The sequence below is a fragment of the Pleurodeles waltl genome, chromosome 2_2, assembly GCF_031143425.1.
Source record: "Pleurodeles waltl isolate 20211129_DDA chromosome 2_2, aPleWal1.hap1.20221129, whole genome shotgun sequence".
Classification (NCBI taxonomy): Eukaryota; Metazoa; Chordata; class Amphibia; order Caudata; family Salamandridae; genus Pleurodeles; species Pleurodeles waltl.
Window position 1 is genome coordinate 219,728,855 of NC_090439.1, and position 21,303 is coordinate 219,750,157.

A 21,303-nucleotide genomic window follows, 5' to 3' on the forward strand; every position below is an offset into this window, starting at 1 on the left:
GTGTAGCCTGCATATCCTTATGGGCCACCTGAGCTAGAGTGGAGGGTGGAGTGGTCACTTATACCTGAATGGGCTGTCCCTGCCCTCACACAATGCAGTCTCAAATCCCCTGCTGTGAGTCTGGAGCCAGGGCAAGGTAGGATCTTGTGAACAACAGAGACTTTCCTTTGAAGTTTGCCTACTTCCTACTATTTTATATAAATATTGCTTATTTTTCTAAACTGGTGTCCATTTGTACTGTTTTCACTGTATTACTGTGTGGGTTGGCACAAATACTTTACACATTGCCATTGAGAGAAGCCTGACCGCTTGTGCCAAGCTACCACGGGGTGAGCAGGGGTTATCTTAAGTGTGTATCTCCATTGCCCTGACAAGAGTGAGGGTCCCTGCTTGGATAGAGTGCAAGCTGACTGCCAACAAGAGCACCCGTTTCTAACAGCCTGAGAGTTAAAAATCCCAAAACCGGAACATTTAGTGGCTGGACAGCCACCTCTCTAAGCTTGAAAAGATTCCCAAGCCAAGTAGAACCTGTATTGAAGGGTGATATGTAAAGATAATGGTCAGAGAGGATGTTTGGGAGGGGTGAACCCTGCACTCTAAGGTCTCAAGGAGCGAGTAACTGATGTTTGGTACAAGACAGACTTTGAGAATGGTCTATAAATCATCACCACTTCCCCACAACTGTCTTTCCTATTGTAGCCCATTATTTTATATCCCTAAGGGATGGCAATCTCCAGGTCAGGGTTTGAAACTTCTCTCAGCCACGATTTAATCAGGAAAATACAAATCAGAGATGTTCTCCATAATCAAGTGTTCAATCTCCGACTGATGCATAACGGGGGATATTATGATCATGAGACCCAAACTAATGCCTCTCAATCCGTAAAGAATCACCAGCCAATCCTCCCATCCCCTCTCTCGCTGGGCTGAAAAAACCTACAGCCAGTACTCAGTTCCTCAATAGCCTTAATAGTCTTAAAATCAGGCTTGGTATCAGTTGTTTAAAAAGCAAGAAATTCCATCCCTAGATATACTTTGCGGGTCGTCAACCTGCAGCATGTTCCGCCAACAGGGAGCAGAGGGGTTTTGGTTCAGCACAGTTTTTTCTAATGAACTGAAAACACTACTTTTTACCCGGAATGTCTTGTATCACAGAAAAATTGTGACCAGAGGCCGAAATCAGGCAGTATGCTTTAAATAAATGGGTAATTGCCGAATGCCCTAATTTGGGGGTTGCACGCTGGTATTGGGACACTTGATATACCATTAGCAAAGCTGCTGTTTTGAGTTGACCACAGCTTGTAACTTTCCTAAAAAAATTGTAAACAGCAAGAGTAACAAGATCGAGAAGAATGATGAAGTGAGAGTGAGACATTTTACTGATGGGCTGAATATTTCCCACAGTGGTGCAGAAAATAACGTTACTGTGCAGCCCAAGATTCGGTGAATTCAAACTACATTCACAATAAGGCTTTCTTTGGCGCATCTGCCTTAGAAAAGTTATTTGGCACAGGGTACATCAGCAATTCCTCCAGGCGCGCCTAGGGAAAATTGCTCTGGTGTCATTCATTTAATAAAGGTTTAACTCACTGTCTCTTGCTGCGGAAAGGCTAATTCACTCTGGAATTAAGGTACCTATGGGATGTCGCACTTTGGATTTTCAAAAATAAGAATTACTTTAAAGAAAAACGTTAGCAGAGGTTTGTTATTGCAACTGAACTGCTGGATAATTAACACGTTTTAAAACATTTAAGCTCAGATATCACTATTTAACATGTTTTTGGGGGAAAAAATGGAAGAAAAACAAACGTTTTCAGAAACACACCAATTTGATTCTTGAAATCTGCCTGCGAATGTATAGATAATTAAAATGCAAGTCAGAATTATCAGCTACAGGTCGTAGTGTGTGATTCTAGTAAAGCTACTGCATTATCACGTACATCTAAGAAATCGGCTGAACACCTATTAAGAAATTGTTATTTTGAAAAAATAAGTTAAAAGTAACGTAATTGAAAACAACTTCGTTTTTCAATGTCGTTCAAATCAACTTCTATGTTAAAAGCCATGAAATCCAAAAGCAAGATTCTATGAAACATCAGATCAACAACTAATCCTTTAGTGATGGCGTCACAACCAATGATGGGTGCGTTTCAGCCTGCACAGTGCCTAGTGCATGACATGCAGATGCATCAAACAGAAGAGCATGTTCTTTTGGTATGATTAGTCATCTAAGCACAGCATATGCTTCTGAACAGCTTCCCCTGGCCAGTAAAAGCCGTTAGGTGCGTAAAAGGCAGTCTCCAAATCATAGCTCCCACTATTCGTATTTGACATCATCACTTACGCAATGGCGCCGGATTGAAGCTTGCATAACACCTACTTTTCAAATTGCTGTGCTTTTGATTCCTTGTAACATTTTTCAGTTATGGGTTTCTTTGGATTGCTGAAAGTTGACAGTTCCTTCACCTATTTCTTATCCCAATCTGAGTGTACATTGTTTTCAAAATGTGTTTGTAGTACATGTAAAATATCACATGGGAAAGATTGTTGTACCTTTTATAATTTTTAGCAAGTGCCCCAGCTTCGCCTCGGGAAATGATCAGCCTTAAAGAGAGGAAAACAGACTATGAGTCATCTGCAACAAATGCCACATATGGAAGCAAAGGAGAACACACCTCCAGAAAAGACACCGTAACAGGTCGGAATGAAACACAAAGCGTTGTAGCTGTTGCAAAGATGCCTAGCACGTTGTAGAGTTTAAACCAGTAGTTAGTAAGTTAGCCTTGTAGGGTAAATAGTTGCATTGCCTTAGTTTGTTACTATTTCATTTGTTTTGAAGAAAATGCACAACTAATCAACATATTCTGAAATGCTTGGGATTTCCACGTAGATATTAAGTTTTGCTTCCAGAGGGCCCATCAAACCCGGTCCTATTTTTAGCCATTATTTTACACATTTACATTTCATCTGCCTTTTTCACTTTCTCTTTATGTTGTGCGATGGGACTTTTTCGCTTCGGTAACCGTGCTTAGATTTTCGTTTGATTTCACGCCCAATTTTGCTTTTGAACAAATCGACAGAAGCACACACCTTTCCTTGACACAGAAAGGAGACGTTGGCATTGTCTGCGAAGGAAATGAAGTTGCATCAAAAGCGCATCCATAATGAGTGATGCTGCGATTAAAGTGCTTGAGAGCAGATACCAAGACTCTCTGAAGAGAGAGCTCCATGTTCAAGACAATAGGAAGTGAAGGCTTGGAAATTTACACTTAATGGGACAGTCAAATTGCTTCCTGATTCCTTTGTTAAAATTATATGGACACATACCCCTCATTATACTTATTTTTAGCACTGACTGGTGTTTTAAAATAATGGTGTAATGAACAGCTCTTGTAAGTCAGTAAACCGCTAAAGAGCGAGAACCAGATTTATACATTGTTATTAAATCACACGCTATCAAGCAAACATTGTCACTATTAGCTGAGAGCTGTACTGGAGGTGGGAGAATTATGAGCTATACGCTTGAACAATCAAAGCACACCTTTCCAGTTTATTCACCTCAGGCCTGTTGGCGTTCGTTGAACTGGGTAAAAATCATTCTTAAATTAAGAGAAGCACGTGGCATTGCAGTGAGTTCACTGTGGCAGTCAGTTGGAGAGGACATCTCTGACATGAACCGGCAGCATCCTCTGACCTTTTGCATCCCTCCAAATACTATAACGTATGGGGCTCGCACAAATCCCGGTGCCATATGCAATGCTCACAGTTCCTTTTTTACCTGAAAAAGGTGCACAAGTCAGAGCTGGTTGGTATTGTCGTGAGTAATGATTCCATTACATACGGGTAATCTTCATTACCCTGAGTCTTGGTGCTCCCGGTCCCAGTCCTGGTCCCAGTCGTGAATGCTTGAGGTGCCCCGCCCGAGGTAGCCACTTCCTTCAAGCTTAAAAAAAAGAAGAGAGACACCAACAGTTTTTGTACTCCACTTATGAAAACAACCCTCAAGAACCTCTCCTTCCCTACCAGGCTTCCTTCCATCACAAAGCTAATTTGTATTAAGAGAGGGAGGGAGGGGCGTGTTGTAGGACTGAGATGGGGAGCACTGGGACTCAGGGTAATGACGGTTACAGGTAAGTATGGAATCATTACCGCTTCTTCCGTGGTCCGCTTCGCAGTCCTGAACACTTGAGGATATACCCAGGCATGAACAAAGTACGCCAATACAAATTATTAACTGCCTTATTGATTTAATGAAACTCACAGGAACCATAAAGAAAATCAATACAATTACTCCATTGCCGTTTTCAAAATTTCTGATGCAAAATTTATTTTACATTCTTGCAGGAAAGGCAAACAATAATGAAAAAGAAAAGTATTTGGCTTAGAGCAGGCTGCGGCTCTACCTATCTCCTGTAGCAGCTGATATGTTTTTGACATTTAGGGTTCACTATTAAGAGTATCCTGATAAAGCCATCCCCCCTTCCTAATTGTCAAGCCCATTCCTGGTTTGACACGAACTGCAGGGAGGACAACAGATGCTTAATGCAGGCACTGAAAACAACCCCACAGGCCTCGGCTGAGATTGTGGCATGCAGAAGGTTTACAGACAGGTAGAACTTCAGGAGGACTGGAGCACCTTAGTCACAGCCTGCAGAACAGGCAACTCCGGGTTATTCTGGCATTCATAACCAACTGGCCAAAATTGACACCAACCGCATTTTTGACAATATAAGTGCGGACTCTTAGGTTGGACATTTTAAGCAAGTCTACCATACAAATGATTGTACTGATTCTGTCATGCCCTAGCCCACCTTTCTGCTTGACATTGAGTTTATCCAAAACAGCACTATGCACAAAGCCCTGGGGTCTGAGGGCGTTCCTATGGACCTATACAAACTGCAGGTGGAAGTGAGGGCTCAGATTCTAACCAACTATGCCAATTTATCCTGCAAGGTATGAAAGCCTAGGTCGTGGCCCTCCGCCATTATTGTCCCTTTTTTGTAAAAAAAAAAAAAAAAAAAAAAGGGACAGGACCACTCCTTGTTGTTATAGACCCATTTCCATTCTTTATTCCATCATCAAGGTCATCGGCAGGGTTATCTGGAGAGAATCTCGCCCTGGCCTACACACAATAATATCATTACTGACGTCCAGTATGGTTTCAGGCATGGTCTGGGGACCCAGGAGCAATGTCTCAATCTCTATCTTCCCATGAATAAACACACCATGGCCAAAGATGGCCCCTTGTACAGTGCTTTTGTGGACCTGGCATGTGCTTTTGATAGTACCATCAGGTCCAAACTCTGGGAGGTGCATCTTTCTCTGGGGCTAGATCCCTTATTTGGGAGTTACTTTTGACTCACATGGGTCCTGGGGACCCTGCCTTAAACAGAGATCCCAGAAGTTTTGTAACTCTCCAGAGTTCCTTTCCAGCTTGGTGTCCAAAATAGGAAACAAGTCAGTAGCAGCTTTGGTCGAGATTTATTCTACAAAATGTGTCTCAACTCTCACATATGGCACTGGTTTGTGGGGGTACAAAGCAGTTAAGGGCTTACAGGCTGAGGAAAATAGGATTTGGTGGTTCATACTTGGCATACCCCCTGGGTCACTTAGCTATGCCATCTATGAGGAACTGGGTCCGCCGTTTGTTGCTGAAGCCATCAAGCTGGCCCCCGATGCTATGGTGCTCCATCTGGCGCAGCCAGGAGGCCTTACTGAATAGGCACATCTTCTGGGAATGTCCAGGTTGCAACATGGGTCTCCGCATGCAGTGGCTCAGCTATAGCAAAAACGTGCAATAAGTTAGGTAGACTGGACATTTTTGCCTCACCTGGCCACATCAGTGCTAAGGACAAAAATTGGCTAAAAGACGCTTTTAAGCACCACTTGAATAAGGACAGGGAGGAGTGCATACCATATAAACCTGCCAACAGAGAGTACCTGTTGGTACAAACCACACTCGGCATGAACCCTATCTGGCTACAGTGCCAAGTGGAAGAGATAGGGTTCTCCTTACCAGATGTACACTGGGGCTGATTAGATTACATCTTTTCTTCCAGTTGGGCCGGTTTAATCCAGAGGAAATCCTGGTCTGCACTTGTGATGAGCGCTCCCTGCAAACCGTAGCTCATTTTACTTTTTGTTTAGGTTCTGTAAGTTACACCACATTCTTCCTATTTCAACTGCTGAGGGGTACTCCTCACTCCCAACACATCCAGGCTTTCCTGTATTTACAGTCTCTCCCAAACCCGAGGTCTGTTTTGGCGTAGCCACCTTTCTTAGGCACGCTCGACAGTTTAGCAGAATCATATTGTTTTATTTGACTGTATCAGGTTTTGTTTTACGTGTTCCCGTGTTTTGGCTCTGTTTTTAGTCTATTATTGTCATTGTGTTTTAAACTTTTGTCTACACTTTATATTTATGGTTGTCATGCTGATTTTATCAATGTTTTTTACTATGTAATTATGCTTTTATGGAATATTCTAATACCAGGAATAAAGCTGATTAATACAATTTACTATTTGTTGTAAACAATCCCCTGCTGATTCCACCCAAGGGGTGGGAACTGCCGAAGTAGACCTACTGTGGACTTTCACCAGGGGAAAATGGCCTGCAGAAACATAGGCTTGTGAGATCACCCGTCTAACCCAATGACTGAGAGTAGGAGTTGACATCTTTTTACTTTATTTGCCAAGCCATAGGAAACAAAAAGAGTGCTAGAGATTCTGAATTCTTTAGTTCTGTCTCAATAAATCGTTAGTGCACTCTTAACATCCAAGGTAGCCGGAATTACACTGCCTTCAACATGTGAAAATATTGGGATAACAGTCTCCTGACCTAAATGAAAACTGGATTTAACTTTGGATGTGAATTTAGGATCTGGTTTCAGAATGTCCCTGTCTGGGAAAAGTCTGACATAAGAAGACTAGATGACCAATGCCCCCAGCTCCCCTAACTGTTTAGCTGATATTATTGCTAAAAGAAAGGGCACTTTTGTCGATAATTCCAAAGGCTCAAAAGGCTATTTCTATAAAGGCATCCAAGAGCACTGAAAGATCCCAGATTACACAAGGCATAGGAACATCTGTTTTCCACTTCCTGAAGCTCTTTAGCAATCTAGCTACTAATGAGATTATAAGGTGTAAACTTTCATTGGATCCCTTACAACTATGTCCAGTCTCATCACAATTGATTTCCTTATCAAGCGAGGGGAAAGGAATTGAAGTGCCTGTCAAATTGCCATTATCTCTTTCCAGTTGTAAGATTGTTCCTTGTCCAATGGATGCATCCGTTGTCAGGACTGTGGGGGTTACTTGAATGGAGTACCCTTCACTAACTCCTGGGTTTCCAACCACCATTGTAATTCTAGTTTGATGTCCTCTGAATCTGGAATCATCTGCTCTTTGTTCTCCAACTACAGAGAACAAAGGCTCAGAAGATAATTCACTTTAGATTTAAATGATGGTGAGACCAGGCAATTATTGGCTTTGTAGACACCATCAGACACTGAACCCTTAGCCAGGATCGGACTGTGGCTTGTGGTGACCTCTGCAATTGAAGATGCAAATTCATTCTCCTTTTCTCCATTAACAACACTTTTTCAAATAGGGCTCTAGTGAAAGTATTTTGCTGTTCTGGGAGAAGACTGGACTTTTTCAAATTGATGATAAACCCAGTTGACCTCAGACACCGGCAAACCTTGTTGAGACCTTTGTGCCTTAAAAAGAACAATCAGATATGAGCAATCATTGAGGTATAGGAAAATAGTGAATTCCTTGTAAATGCAAAGAAGATAGCAGTGGAGCCAATACCTTGGTGAACATCCGAGGGGCAGTGGACAGGCTGAATGGAAATGATGATCTCCTAGGGCAAATCGTAAGCGCTGCTGACTGTTCAGATGAATCACAACATTAAAATATACGTCCTAGAGATCCAGTGTTATTATGAAATTCCTTTGAGCGATTAAAGGAATTATCGCTTGCAGAGGTATAATTTTGAATGAGGGACTACATCAAATTTGTTTAGCATCTTTAGGTCTAGAACTAGCCTGAATGTTTCTTCTACCTATGGATCTAAGAAGATCCTTGAATTAAATCCATGTTGTTTCTGCGAGTACTGTATGGGAACAATAGCTCCTTTACCTGAAGAAGACTCAGAATCCCAGCTATCATTTAATCTCTTTTTATTTTTAGCTAGCATTTAATCTCTTTTCATTTTTACTTGTGGAAGCTGGGTTGACACAAACAGAGGAACTGATTAAAATCTGTGTTGTAGACAGTAGTTACAATCAAAAGAACCTATCTGTCCATGACCAGGGCTTTTCATTGAGGAAACAACACTGAAACTCTTCCTCCCACTTTCTCCATCATATATTCATTGTTTTGGAGTTTGCCTGGATTCAGTGGAATGTGGACAGGATTTGAAAGACGAGGTGAATCCCTGGCCACAAGCCCTACCTCAAAAGTATTTCTTTCCAACCGGAGATTTACATGATTGAAGCATTTATTCTTTGTGACTGACTTCTGGACTAAATCACTAAGTTCCGGACCAAAAAGTTTAGAACCATGAAAAGACAAATTATTAACTAGGCCCCTTTGGGAAGCCTCTAATTTACACATCTTTAGTCTAAGTTGCTTTTTACTCCCTATAGCCCCTGCTGCTGATGCCCATAATGATTCAAAAAATGTGTTCGACCAAAATTGGGTCAGTGATTACCTTTTAGAAAGAACTCCCATGAGATCAGCCTTCTGAAGACAATCAAAAAGTGTTTGAACATTTTTGAGTAGATCTTGGGGGGGCATAAGCTGCGTATGCACCAACTTGGACATTTTTGTAGCAGAATAGGATCATTTAAATGCAGATTCAGTTTTCCTGCCAACCACATCTGGAAGGGAAGTTTCCCCTGAAGACAGGGAAGAGGATCAAGCCATGCTTGTTAAAATAGAATTTACTTTCAGAGTTTGAGGAAAAGACTGTTTACAATTGTCTAAGAGATATTTTGAGTTCGAGAAATTTTCGAAAACCCAGTTTATCAACATCTTTCCAGTCCCTCAATAACAAGTATTTAATGATATAATGAAATTGAAAATCATCTGATGCCGAAGCGGTATATAGCTAGTAAAAAATTCCTCTTCCTGCTGTGCATGCTTGACATCAAAATGTACAACTTCTCGAATTTGTGAGTGAAGATCCAATAGTTGCTATCCGGGCATATGGTTTCTCTTGGGGACTTCTTCCTGATCTTCATCAGACAGCTTCTGCCTTTTTTCCTGGGGCTCCGATAATGCAGCACTGACAGCCTCTTTAATCAAGGATTCCAGCTCTTTCCTCAACAAAGAAACTTTTACCTCATCCTCATAGGCGGAAGCAGTATGTGCCTCTTTTCTTAGCATGTTGTGGGCTCCACACTGGCAAGAGTTAGCCAAACAGAAGACGCTAAAGGCTTTGATGTATTTATAGTAGTTGCCTAGGTAATGCCCCAAAGTCTCGCAAGAGTTTGGCAGCACCTAGGCAGCATGTTCGAGTCTAGTGAAATTCCCCACAATCAACAGAAGTGAGAGAACGCAACCGGGGCTGCTAAATGCGTCACATGCACGCTACTACAGGCTCATCCACCTCCACACCCCAGTTCAGCACATGAGCGAGGAGCCGCCCACCCAGCGCTGCACCCAGTCCACATGGTAACAAAAAAATAAAACATCCAACAAGTTACCCCTGGTGAATCCTACCAGGATGCCTGGAAGCTAAGGGAGGTTCGTGATGGTTGTTTTCATTAGTATAGTACAAAGTTTGTCAGGTGTATTTCTTCTTTTTTTTTTTAAAGCTAGAAGGAATTGGCTGCCTGTGGGCGAGGCACGTCAAGTGTTCAGGACAGGGACCATGGACAAAGGGGTAATGATGCTGTCTGCAATCAGAGTTCACATTACACCATTGCTTCTCTCGTGGCTGCTGGTCAGGCCCTGAAAAGGGCCATGCTGCGCGTTAACCTCTAGTTCAAGGTGTACGTGCAGTTTGCAGCACAAGATTCCTGAAAACATAATAGTAATCAGGTCAGCTGGCATGTATGCAGTTGGACAGACGTGATTCTTAAGTTAAGAGAAACAGACTGCATTGCATTAATTAAATATTTTCAATGTCTCTCTCCTGAGAGAGCAGCTCTGATCCCTGTACCCGTTTATATTTTACTGTACTTAGGGTGGGGTTTGGACATTATTCATATCCCCTACTCTTTTCGTCTTCTACAATTATGGAGGAGGGGCAGATTGTTTGTGTGTGTTCTCCCAGTGCAGAATGGTATTGAATGCAGATATCTAGATATATTATGGAAGAGATTTTCTATAAATCAAAAAACTTCTTGCCAAAAGTTGAAAATATACCTTTGCAGATGTATGCCTATGTACTCAGTGGCATATTTGAGCCCTGTTTGCCACCGTTGCATCCCTTTTTGTGACGCAACTGCAGCACAAACCTTGCACTCATATCTATGAGGCCACAGAAAGCCACTTTGCATGGCTTTGAATGGCCTCATAGATATGGAGTAAGGCAAGGCAGTGCTAACTGCTGCGTTGCCTTACACTGCGCAATGCAGGTGTTCCATGGGCGTTTCAGTGGATGTTCTAATGCAACACCCATGGAGTTTGACGCTTCCTCAGACTTACAAGAGATTGCAAACTTGGGAATGCACCAAAATCTTACGCCTCCCCGAGGGAGGCGCAACAAGGAGAAATATCTTTATTTCTGCTCGTTGTTTCCTCTTTCTATGTGTACTGCATTCTGCAGCACGAAAGTAAGAGGAAAAAGCCCCCCAAGATTGTTTTTGTGCAGCAAGGTGCCCTTCTTGCACAAAAACAATTCTGCCAACAACACAGGCTCCCGAGCACCATGGTGCAAGGATGCCTGCGTTGTTGCTAGGCTGCCAAAACGGCTCCAGCGCAGTGGAAAAGGGCCGGAATGTGCTGTATTGAATAAATAGGTGACTTGCTGCACTGCCCTGAGCCACAAAGCCCGTAAATCTGGGCCTCAGTATATTTTTGCCTTTACACTTTGGAAGTGTATGCTAGCATGCCGCTGGATGAGAAGATGTGTTTGCCACAAATAAATGCATCTGTTCAAGGGTTTGGCTGCAAACTCACTTTCTGTTGCTCTTTCGGTTAGATTCATTTTTGAAACGTCCGAATAAAGAACAATATCTCCTTTCTTCCGTTTATTTCCAATGATCAGCCAATTCATTTAATAGTAGTAGTAGTATTTCTGGAAAAACGCCGCGGAGGTTGATTCCCTGCAGTACTCACATACTTAACCATTTCCACATTTGTAAGCGTACCAAGCCTAAAATTCCATACTTATAAATGAAATGCAAAATTATATTTTGGCTTCGAAACTTTGTTCCAGGATGAAAATATTTTACCACGTAAAGAAGCCATATCCTCTTTACGCTAAGAATTTTGGGATGGACCCTTCCCATTCCTGCCCTGCACATGTACTTATTTTATACTATGAACTGCTTTGGCAGAGTAGATTTCCAACACATTCTAGGGTAGAAAATACATGTAAAAAGCACGTGAATACTCGCAGTCTTCAAGTTTTTGGGGGTTCCACTTCCGTTGCAGGTTGCCACTTCCTGGAATTCCCACAGCCCAAATCTCCCCAGCACATGTGCGCTCATCGTAAATGCCTTTATTTGAAGTGGAAGTATATTGCAAATGTATGTTTTGAGAATAGCTGTCCCAAATTTGTACTTTTAAATTATGACATATGTGCGCCTACGATTCACTTAATAGTTCAGACATCTTTATTATGAGAAGAAGAATGTCACAAAATCGTTGCACGGTGTTTGTACTAGGATCCGTTGGAAGATGAACCCATCACATTTGGCTCGTTTTTAACCTAAAGTCTCCTCTACATTGAGCTCAATTTGTGATGTTACATAACCTTGAATGAAGCACCGGGAAGACGTGAAGTGTAGCTATAGAGATGCTGGGCCTACAAGCCTAGATTCTGTAATAATATGATCTCAGTTAGAACATTGAGCCGAACATTTTCTGTAGCTAAATTCGGACCAGTCCATTAAATATCTTTCATATTTTGTCATAGTAGAGGAAAAAATGTTAACCTTACCTAAGTTGAATTTTTTGCTCATTTTATCTAACACCAGTATTTTCCCCATGAAATCCAGCATCATTCATCTTTATCAGTCTGTTACTTGTTTTTAATAATGCAACAAAGACTCAGGTGCACTACATAGTTTCGTCTCAACTCAGTAAACTGGTAGACATTACCAGCACCTAGAGGCATTAGCACTATTGGCTGCAAAAGGAAAACGGGCATAATATTCAGCTCGCCTGCAGGGGACAATAAATTCTCATTGTAAAGTAGAAAATTCCTCTTATCGCAAACAGCGAAAACCCACGTCATATAATCCTAGGCCCAGGGCTTTAAGTGTGCCAGGTCCTGCTGGTACTCAGCACCATCAGTTCTTGAAAGCAGATGGTGAGCCGGGTCCCTATCGGGGTCTCCAATATTGCCCCGACTGTTTGGATGAAAAAAAATCTTAACTCTGCAGCAGTACCACCCTGCGCTGCCTTTGATGCAACTTCAAAGAGACTCGTTATTCTTCTTTAACAGTCTCAGCTTTTCAGAACTAAAGCATGTTCAATATTTTATACAATTAATCCATTGTTGTTGCTTATTTATCTTATGCAACTAATAACTGTTGACAAAGCCAACAGTCCTGGCTTGTTGAAGGTGTAATGTTACTTGTTGTATTATATTTCTGGATGCACCGACAGAAAGAAGCAGGAAACCAGTCAGGCGGCACGCTACGCTAAGCACAGATTTTTAACATAGGGGTTTTAAGCCATGCCCCTAATTATATCGGCTGCACTCCGTTGAGAGAACCCCCCACCAATTTTCCCATCCCTCCTTAAGCCCTGCCTAGGCCCCTTATGGCTTTTTAGAGTCTGCCTTTTGCCACCAAGTTTTCAAAAGGATCCAATTTTAGCGTGGGTTTTTTCACTGTAAGGCGAACCGTGATCAAGTGTGAACCTGACTTTCTGCACTGTCTAGCATTTTAGTGTTTAGTTACTGCGGTCACTTTCTCAAATTGTGACTTTGAGTATAATTATTAACTTTTGTTCTATAATGAACTTTAGAGTCTGCTTTTTAGATTGTGTTGTTTTAATTGATGATTACATGTGACTTTTAAATATTGTGTTACACAATTGCATCGATTTTTATTAATTCGCAATAAAGAATTTCTTCTTCTCCAGTTCTTTTTGACTTAATGTCTGACATGACTGATCAAACATTGCAGTCTGCTTAGAATATGTGCTGTCAAAGTGATATAAATGTTTAAAAAATGTATCCTACTAGCTTTGATACAAACAAACTAACTTTGAGTAGTAGCGAACCATTAAGTTCCAATAATATGCATCCCACAGTCACACCACAAGGGTTCATTTGCGTTAAAACATGAGCCTGGGCAGAGGACCCTATGTTACGCTGGCACACGCAGGCTACGCTTCTGTTCCAGGGGAGTGGCGATATTGATCCGTAAGTCCCCTCCTTTCCACCTCACAAGACAGTGGACAGGCCAAGGGGTAGATACGGGGGGGTATAGGTACTTTGGGGAAGACAGGAAGTATTGTTTTTAAGCACTTATACCCCATCCAGACTGCAGGCTCCCTTGCTGGAGAAGCTAGTGGAGATTCTACTCGAGGTGGATTTCCTGCTCCATGTGGTGGGGGGTGATTTTAATGATGTAATGGAGACGGAGTGGGATCGCTCTGGGGTGTCCGGGGGAGATGGCCCCCTCACTCTATTGGCTTTGCAGCAGCCCTGGGATTGTCAGACCTGTGATGATATGCCCATCCCACTGACAGGAAATACTCCTACTTTTCCGGGGCCCACAGGGTCTTTTCTAGATTGGATTGTATCTTCTCTCCTGCAGGGGAAGTGGGGACTGTCCATCGGGCGGAATACCTAGCCAGGGGTTTGTCTGACCATTCTCCTCTGCTGGTGCGGATTGGGAGTCATGGCAGGGGATCCTGGAGATGGAAGCTGGGGGGCTGAGACCTACAGGATCGAGAGGTGGCACATGGGCTCTGAGTAGACACTGAACTATATTTCCGGGAAAACTTGGGGTCGGTTGAATCCCCTGTGGTGCTCTGGGAGGCATACAACACAGTGATCCGGGATAGTGCTCAGAACTTAGTGGCATGGAAGAGAAGGAAGGCATCGGAAATGCTGGAACACTGAGTGGCAACTTCTGGAGTTGGAGAAGGGTATGGGATGGGTTGCAGCCCCTCCCGCCTTTGGTGAATTGGAGCTAGTTAGGGCTAAGAACAGGGAAACGGCAGAGAAGGAGAGTAGAACTCAGCTGCACACCGTCCAACGTAGGCTATATGAAATGGGTGACAAAGCCTGGAAACTCCTGTCTTGGCTGGAAAGGAAGGAAATTGAAGTGAGGTGGGTGGATGAGGTTGGGACCTGAGAGGGAGCTAGGGTTTCCTTTGAATACAGAAATTGCGGAAGCCTTTGCAGGCTACTATCGGGCTTTATACCAGGCACGCCTGTTTCAGGATGCACATCCGATTAGGGAATACCTACAAGATATAGTGGTCCCAGTCTTAGATGAAGAGGCTTGGGTGGTTTTAGACGGAGACATCACCATGGAGGAGATTAAAATGCCCATGACAACGCTGTGATCAGGGAAAGCAACAGGCCCTAACGGGTTCCCAGCGGAGCATTTCAAAACATTTGGAGATCTCTTAGCCCCCACCTCCTTAATATGTTTCTGGAGGCGAGAAGACAAGGTGCACTCTCTCCGGAATTGAGGAAGGCGGAGATAGTGGTAATCCATTAAGAAGGGCGGCCTAAAGCATCTTGTGCATCACATAGACCGATTTCCCTCCTTAATGTAGAGGTGAAAGTGTTGGCCACAGTTCTAGGGTTGTGCCTCCAGGGTGTTATCACCCCTCTGGTTCATAGGGACCAATCCGGCTTCATGTCGGGACTGTCCATGGGATATAATTTGAGGCACCCACATAACCGGATACATGCCGTCCTGCAACGCACAGATCCACACATATTTTTGGCTCTGGATGCTGAAAAAGCATTCGATACAGTGCATTGGCCCTTCTTGAAGGGTACCTTGGAGAGATCTGGAGTGGGCCCCAGATATCAGGAGTGGGTGAGGCTGCTCTACTGTAATCCGGTGGCGGTGATTAGGGTAATGGGACCCTTTCATATGAGTTTCCTATTGAAAAAGGCACTAGACAGGAATGACACTTGTTCCTCTTATTATTTGCCCTCACAATAGAATTGGTGGCTTGTGAGATCTGTGTCCATCCTGAGTTACATGGGTTTAGGCTGAGAGAGGAGGAGATGGAGGAGGAACACATTTCCTTAAGCGCTGATGACTTACTTTTATATGTGGCAAGACCCCTAGATTCCCTCCCGAGACTTTTTTTAGGTATTTGCAGAGTATAGGAGCTATTCTTGGTACCAGATTAACCAGGATAAAGCTTTGTTGTAAGCCCTGCAGGAAAACACGGTTCTCCACTCCCTCCCAAGTCAATTACAATATTCGAGTGAGGGATTTAAATATCTTGCCATATTCATGACACATAAGGCGGACCTTTGCTATGCCCGAAAATGGGGGAGGGTGACTGGGACTTGCCAGGCTGATAATGGAGCATTGGGGGGGCCTCCCACTTACTTTGATGGGTCGGGTGGCTATGTTTAAGATGATCCCTCTCCCGAAGTTGCTGAATGTCTTACAAAATACATATTATTGGATCCCCCTGGAATTTTTCCAGGCCCTGGCTCGAGACGTACAGCTTTTTCCATGGGAGAAGAAACACCCACAAATTGCACTTAAATCGCTGGAGCATAATCAGTATAGTGAGGGCCTGTCTATGCCAGATGTAGAGGCATACTATTGGGCAGCGCACCTGATTAATGTCAACGAGTGGATGCATGCCACCACCCTACTTTTTGGTTGGAGAGACTGCAGGGGAAGGGAAATCGTGTCCCCACTACTTATATGGAAGTGGGGGAGAGAAGTAGCTCCTACCCACTACCCAGTTGCCTCTTGGGGCATGGGCCAGGGTTACCAGGGTGCTGGGATGGATGCACAGGCCCACCAAGATGACCCCCCTGTGGGAATGATGCTGGTTGCTGGAAATTGGATAATTGATCGGCTTCGAGGCATGGGGTCACATTGGAATTTCCAGCTTAGTAGATGTGTTAGAAGGGGGAGATTTCATGCCTTTTGAGTCACTACGGGCTGCATATGGACTCAACACAACGCAGTTCTTCTACTATGCTCAATTGAGACATGCCTGGAGGGCCTCCCGGGAGAAGGAATACCGGAAGGTACTCCACGGGAAGGCACATTGTTGACGGAACAGTTAAATATTAAAGCTGTTTCTATGGTGTATAGGACCATTAACAACAATATGCCAGATACAATTTGCAAACGAAGCAGTAGGTGGGAGGCTGACATCTGGGACCTGGAAGACAGACTGGGAAGCAGCATTGATGTTCCCACCAGACGTAGCCATTAGGTCAAGGTTGCGACTAATCCAGCTGAAGATCCTTCATAGGGTTTACTATGACAGACAGCGTCTACATACTATGGGGAGGGCGCAGCACCCGAACTGTCTGCAATGCCAGGGGAAAATTGGTACTTTTTTACATACCATTTGGGGATGCCCTGTTGTTGAGGAATATTGGACAAAGATTGTGGGGGAACTGCAAGGGGAGGTGTCAGAGCAGATCCCGCTTGACCCCAAATGTATTCTATTGGGAATCCCTAACAATGTTGACTTGCCCCGGGCCAGGCTCATATTTTGTAATCTTGGGTTGGTGGTGGCTAAAAGGGATATGGCCCATCTTTGGGGATCGGAGTTAGGCCCCATGGTGGACACGTGGAGAAGAGGGATGGATGGATACATGATGGCAGAAAAGGTGGCAGATGCAAACAGAGGCTGCCCACAAACGTTTGGGGGACCTGGACGGCATACCATTCATTAAATGTATAGGTACTTATGGACTATGGATCTACCGGAGTACGATGCGGACTGTAAAATACGGACTGTGGGGGGGCAGAGGGACTTGGATCCATACAATGTGGGAAAGAGACCAATTATTGATATGCATGAGGCTATATTTGTGTCTGTGGGTGGTTTGGGGGGTTGCTGACTATTTTTCTTTTTCATCACCACTGGTGCTGCTGTAAAGTGCAGTTCTGTATACTTTCTCTGAACTCGGTATACATCTGCTGAAAATCCAATAAAAAGACCTGAAAGTAACCTGAAGTGTAGCATTTTAGTAATCATGCTTTTTTCGGATGTGACCACTTGGCTGTCTTTTACTATTGCTGACAAACAAAACTTCTCTTCTCCAATTCAATTTTTTATTATTTTTTTGAGTGAAGAGAGGGAACAAATATTTATGACATAAAGTACCCTGTGCCATACTTTATAAGGATATAGCAGCCACAAGGAGGTCTGTGACAATATAGAAGGCAGAGGTAATTTTTTGGGTCATGGAACTCTGAGGTGACTTTTAATATCCTTAACATTTATGGCAGAGGGGGCTGTATTCTTTATAATATACGGTCATACCATCACCTGGCCCTCAAACTTTTTAAGTTCTTGGTGTTTTGCTCTTCCTTATAAAATTGACAGTTAAGATGCATATCTGAAGAATAAAAGTAGAATCTAGTGCTAAATTAAACACATCAAAAAGCAAATCACAACTCAACTGTAATAACTTATTACTGTTGAGCAGCTGCCTCAATTGTGTTACAGGTAACTAGAAAGGTCAAATGTTGTCTTTAAGAAGGAAATTAGAGACAGGATTTTACGTACATACCATCAGTACAATGAAATAAAGTTGCATATAGTTTGTGTTTACTAAAATAAGCTATCCTATTATACCATCTTTTTCAAACTCAAAATATCAAAGTGTAACCACTGTATAAAAAAATACAGTGTCTTGTAATGTGCGTAATATTGACATAAACTGAATAGGAAATTATAAATATATGCACAAGAGTCCAATTTTTGTCCCACAAATCCCTATTCAATATAACTGTGTAGTGCGCTTATTTTCAGTTCAACAACCTATCAATTTCTTGTACAACACCCCTCTCCCTTCCAAGCTTATCTTTTTTCATTAGTATATCAGTTTGTATAAAAAAAAATATTTCTCAAGTGGTTATTATTTTCATTTCATGTTCCCGTTATACCATCTCGGGAGGTCTACAAACTTTCCATGTTTTGTAATAAATCTTTTTGCAGCCATGGTCCCAAGAAATACCACTTTGCCTACCTGGTGTCCATTTAGACCTACAAAAAAGAAACATTCCCACAGTAGATGTCTTTTTACTCATCTTATAACATTCTGTAGTCAAATGGCTGTGGTACTTTCAGTGGTTTAGCAACCAGAAATTCTAATAACACAATGGAGTATTCAATATTGTCCTCTCTTGTACTTCAAGTGTTCATATTTGGAAAATAACTCTTCAAAATGTTGTGTTCTTCTGTGGCTTCACGACTACTGTTATCCTTATCAGTATCCATTTCATGAATCCACTTTGGATCGATAAACCTCTCCAGATATACCATTAAAGATGCTATATAATACTTCCCATGTCAGTAGATACCAACGCCGTCATAGTGTGACTTAGGTTTTTATGGCTGACCTAGCTTTATCCCTGTCCAACTAAACAGAGAAAATATTGTTCTATTCAGAAAAATATGTCTTACTTAGATCACAAGAGATGACTTGGAATACATACATGGAACAATGTCATTTTAGTACGGTCATTTGTCCATGAAAAGTTAATATTTTCTGCTCCTTTGCCTTGATTTAATTAGTTTCATTAAAGGCACATATTTTAGTTCACAAGTCATATTGATATATTGCAATGGTGTGTATTCCTAAACATCTAACAGATTTATTCATGAGGATTATGTGGAGCACTGTGAGAAGTGCCACTGGTTCTGTCCTGACACATATTTCAGTCTCGGCGCAGGTGACTTTATATCTGGGCACTTACAGGAACTCCACATAATTGTAACTGCCCTTTCTGCGTTGCCATCTGTGGCACAAGATACAAGATCAGGTCTTCAGAAATTAGATTTACCTTACTACCTCTCTTGGAAGCAGCTATTCAGTAGCCTGTTGGTTTCTATATGGCAAACGGTTCAATAAACAGTGCGTACTAGAGGACGGACAGTGAACGCCCGTCTTATCATATGAATATCACCTTGCCCATGCTTCCGTTCAGCTATGAGCCATGCATGATTAACAACCTGATAACCTGATTAGGTATTTTCATTTGATTTACAACTGGCCGCAAAAATTCCCAGTTCACCAGTTCAAAAGAATACTCCACATCTAACAAAGTTAAAAAAAAAGGTGTATCTATTTTCACTGGGAATACAGGAGGTAGCTTCTGTTCGGAAGGGAGTTTGGGATGCTAGTTTTTTCGTTTGATATTAACCCACCACGCTTCCTACAACTAGAGCAAGAGGATTCGCTGATATTTTCATAAAGATTTTATAATAAGGGTTCAGGACTTTGATGGGTCAATACAAACTGCAATTTGAAGCGTTTTTTCCTAGGCTTTTGGAAAATAAAACACAGCTGCCTTTCTCTCAACGTTTCATGGTTCTCTCCAATATTCCGGATGTTTGTGTGTCTCATGGAGATGGGGGGTTAATACGTCTGAAAATGCTTTATATAGCTCGCTCCCCAGACCATCCTGTCCAGGTGCCTTTAACTCTGATATATTTTTGATAACTTGCTAAATATTTTGCTCACACAAAGGAGACTCTAGTCCTGTGATTTGTTCAGTATCTATGAGAGGTCTGGGAAGCCCTTGAAAAAATACGTTTTCTGTTGTACTCTGGATCAGTGTATCTGTGTAGAATTCTGAATAAACTGCTGGAAGACTGCGGCTAATTAATTTTCATTTTGCACTAATCTTTTCTTTCTGAACCCCCAATGCTTCTAATTTTGGCTTTTGCTCTTTTATTTTTCGCTTGCCATACCAACTTTCTGCTGACTTTGCCCATTTCTTCAGAAATGCACTCCAAGTAATTGCACTCATTTGTCAACTGTTCATTCTCATAAAATGTTTTAATTTCTGGGTGTATCTTACCGCCACGCCCTGTCAGTGGGAGTATTCGCTCCTTCTAGTTGGACTATTAGTCTACAAAAAATTGATGTTTCTATTTTTCTGCCGCTTTGCAAAAAATGCACATCTCTTGCAGAACTGGTTTAAAACATTCCCATACCACAGGCATCTGAATATGCATCAAAACAAATCTTAATGCTGTTCGTTACCAAGGCTTACATTTGGCTTGTTCTAAAGGTGGTCTTTTAAATCTCCACTGTAGAAGCGATCTCCTATTAAGGGTATTTACAAATTAAGTTCTATTGCTACCATGTAGGCAGTGGTCAGAGAAGATGGATGGCCTAATGTCTAATGGGTGCATTCTGGCGTCTCCAAATGGTCAAGAAGTAATTTAGTCTAGCAGCCTTGGCATTGCTAGGACGAGTATAAGTGTACTGCCTTTTATTTGCATGCCTCCCTCGCCATATATTGGTCCAGGAATAAACTTTCACTTGTTTTTACAAATGCCTCTTGACTGATTCCATATTGGTTTTTGCCCAGTTATGTTGCTTAGATAAATCTTCTTCCAATTCTGAAAGGAAACACACCTCTACATCAAACTGCATGTCTCTTTCTTGCAGATAAGCATACATTAGAGGTTAGCAACTTCCAGTCTGTTTTCTGTTTCTAAACGAAGTCAGGGTCACAAACACACCAGAGCGTGTTTTAGATTCTGTGACCCATCACACTGCTCCTCATGTTTGCACTGTATCCAAACTGCCATATCCAACATCAGAGTAGGTCTAAACTTTATTAATTGTGTAGACTTCATTTACTCTTGAATAAGATCAAGGAATTAGGGGCCTGACATAGATAGATTTGCAAAAATCAAAGGGTTTGCAGCCTTTAAAAGGCTTATTTTAATGAACGAAAGCCATTGTACATGCTGAAAAATTGTTTCAGATTTGTATATGAACTTTTGCCATCCTTTCCAAATCACAATTAGGAGGTGACATTAAAGAGGTGTCTCTCTCCTACCTCTGGTGCATAGAATATTATATCAGTAGTTTATGACTAGAATTGTAGTCACGGACTATTGATGATTTATCAACCCCTATATTGGAATGGGAACTAATTTGCAAACGGTGAAAATGTTGGTAGTTGTGCTAACA

General features: G+C 42.2%; 1 protein-coding gene across 29 annotated transcripts in view; it reads left to right on the forward strand.

Moving 5' to 3' along the window:
- CTNND2 (catenin delta 2) overlaps positions 1 to 21,303 on the forward strand; it is a 3,139,673-nt gene that overhangs the window by 3,062,172 nt on the left and 56,198 nt on the right. For 19 of the 29 annotated variants that reach the window (XM_069219651.1, XM_069219660.1, XM_069219653.1 and 16 more), the window contains one exon: positions 2,570 to 2,698. The exons of the other annotated variants lie outside the window; for them this stretch is intronic. In XM_069219651.1, the coding sequence (XP_069075752.1) occupies positions 2,570 to 2,698 (129 nt within the window). The remainder of the gene's footprint in view (positions 1 to 2,569; positions 2,699 to 21,303) is intronic. 29 annotated transcript variants of the gene reach the window in all.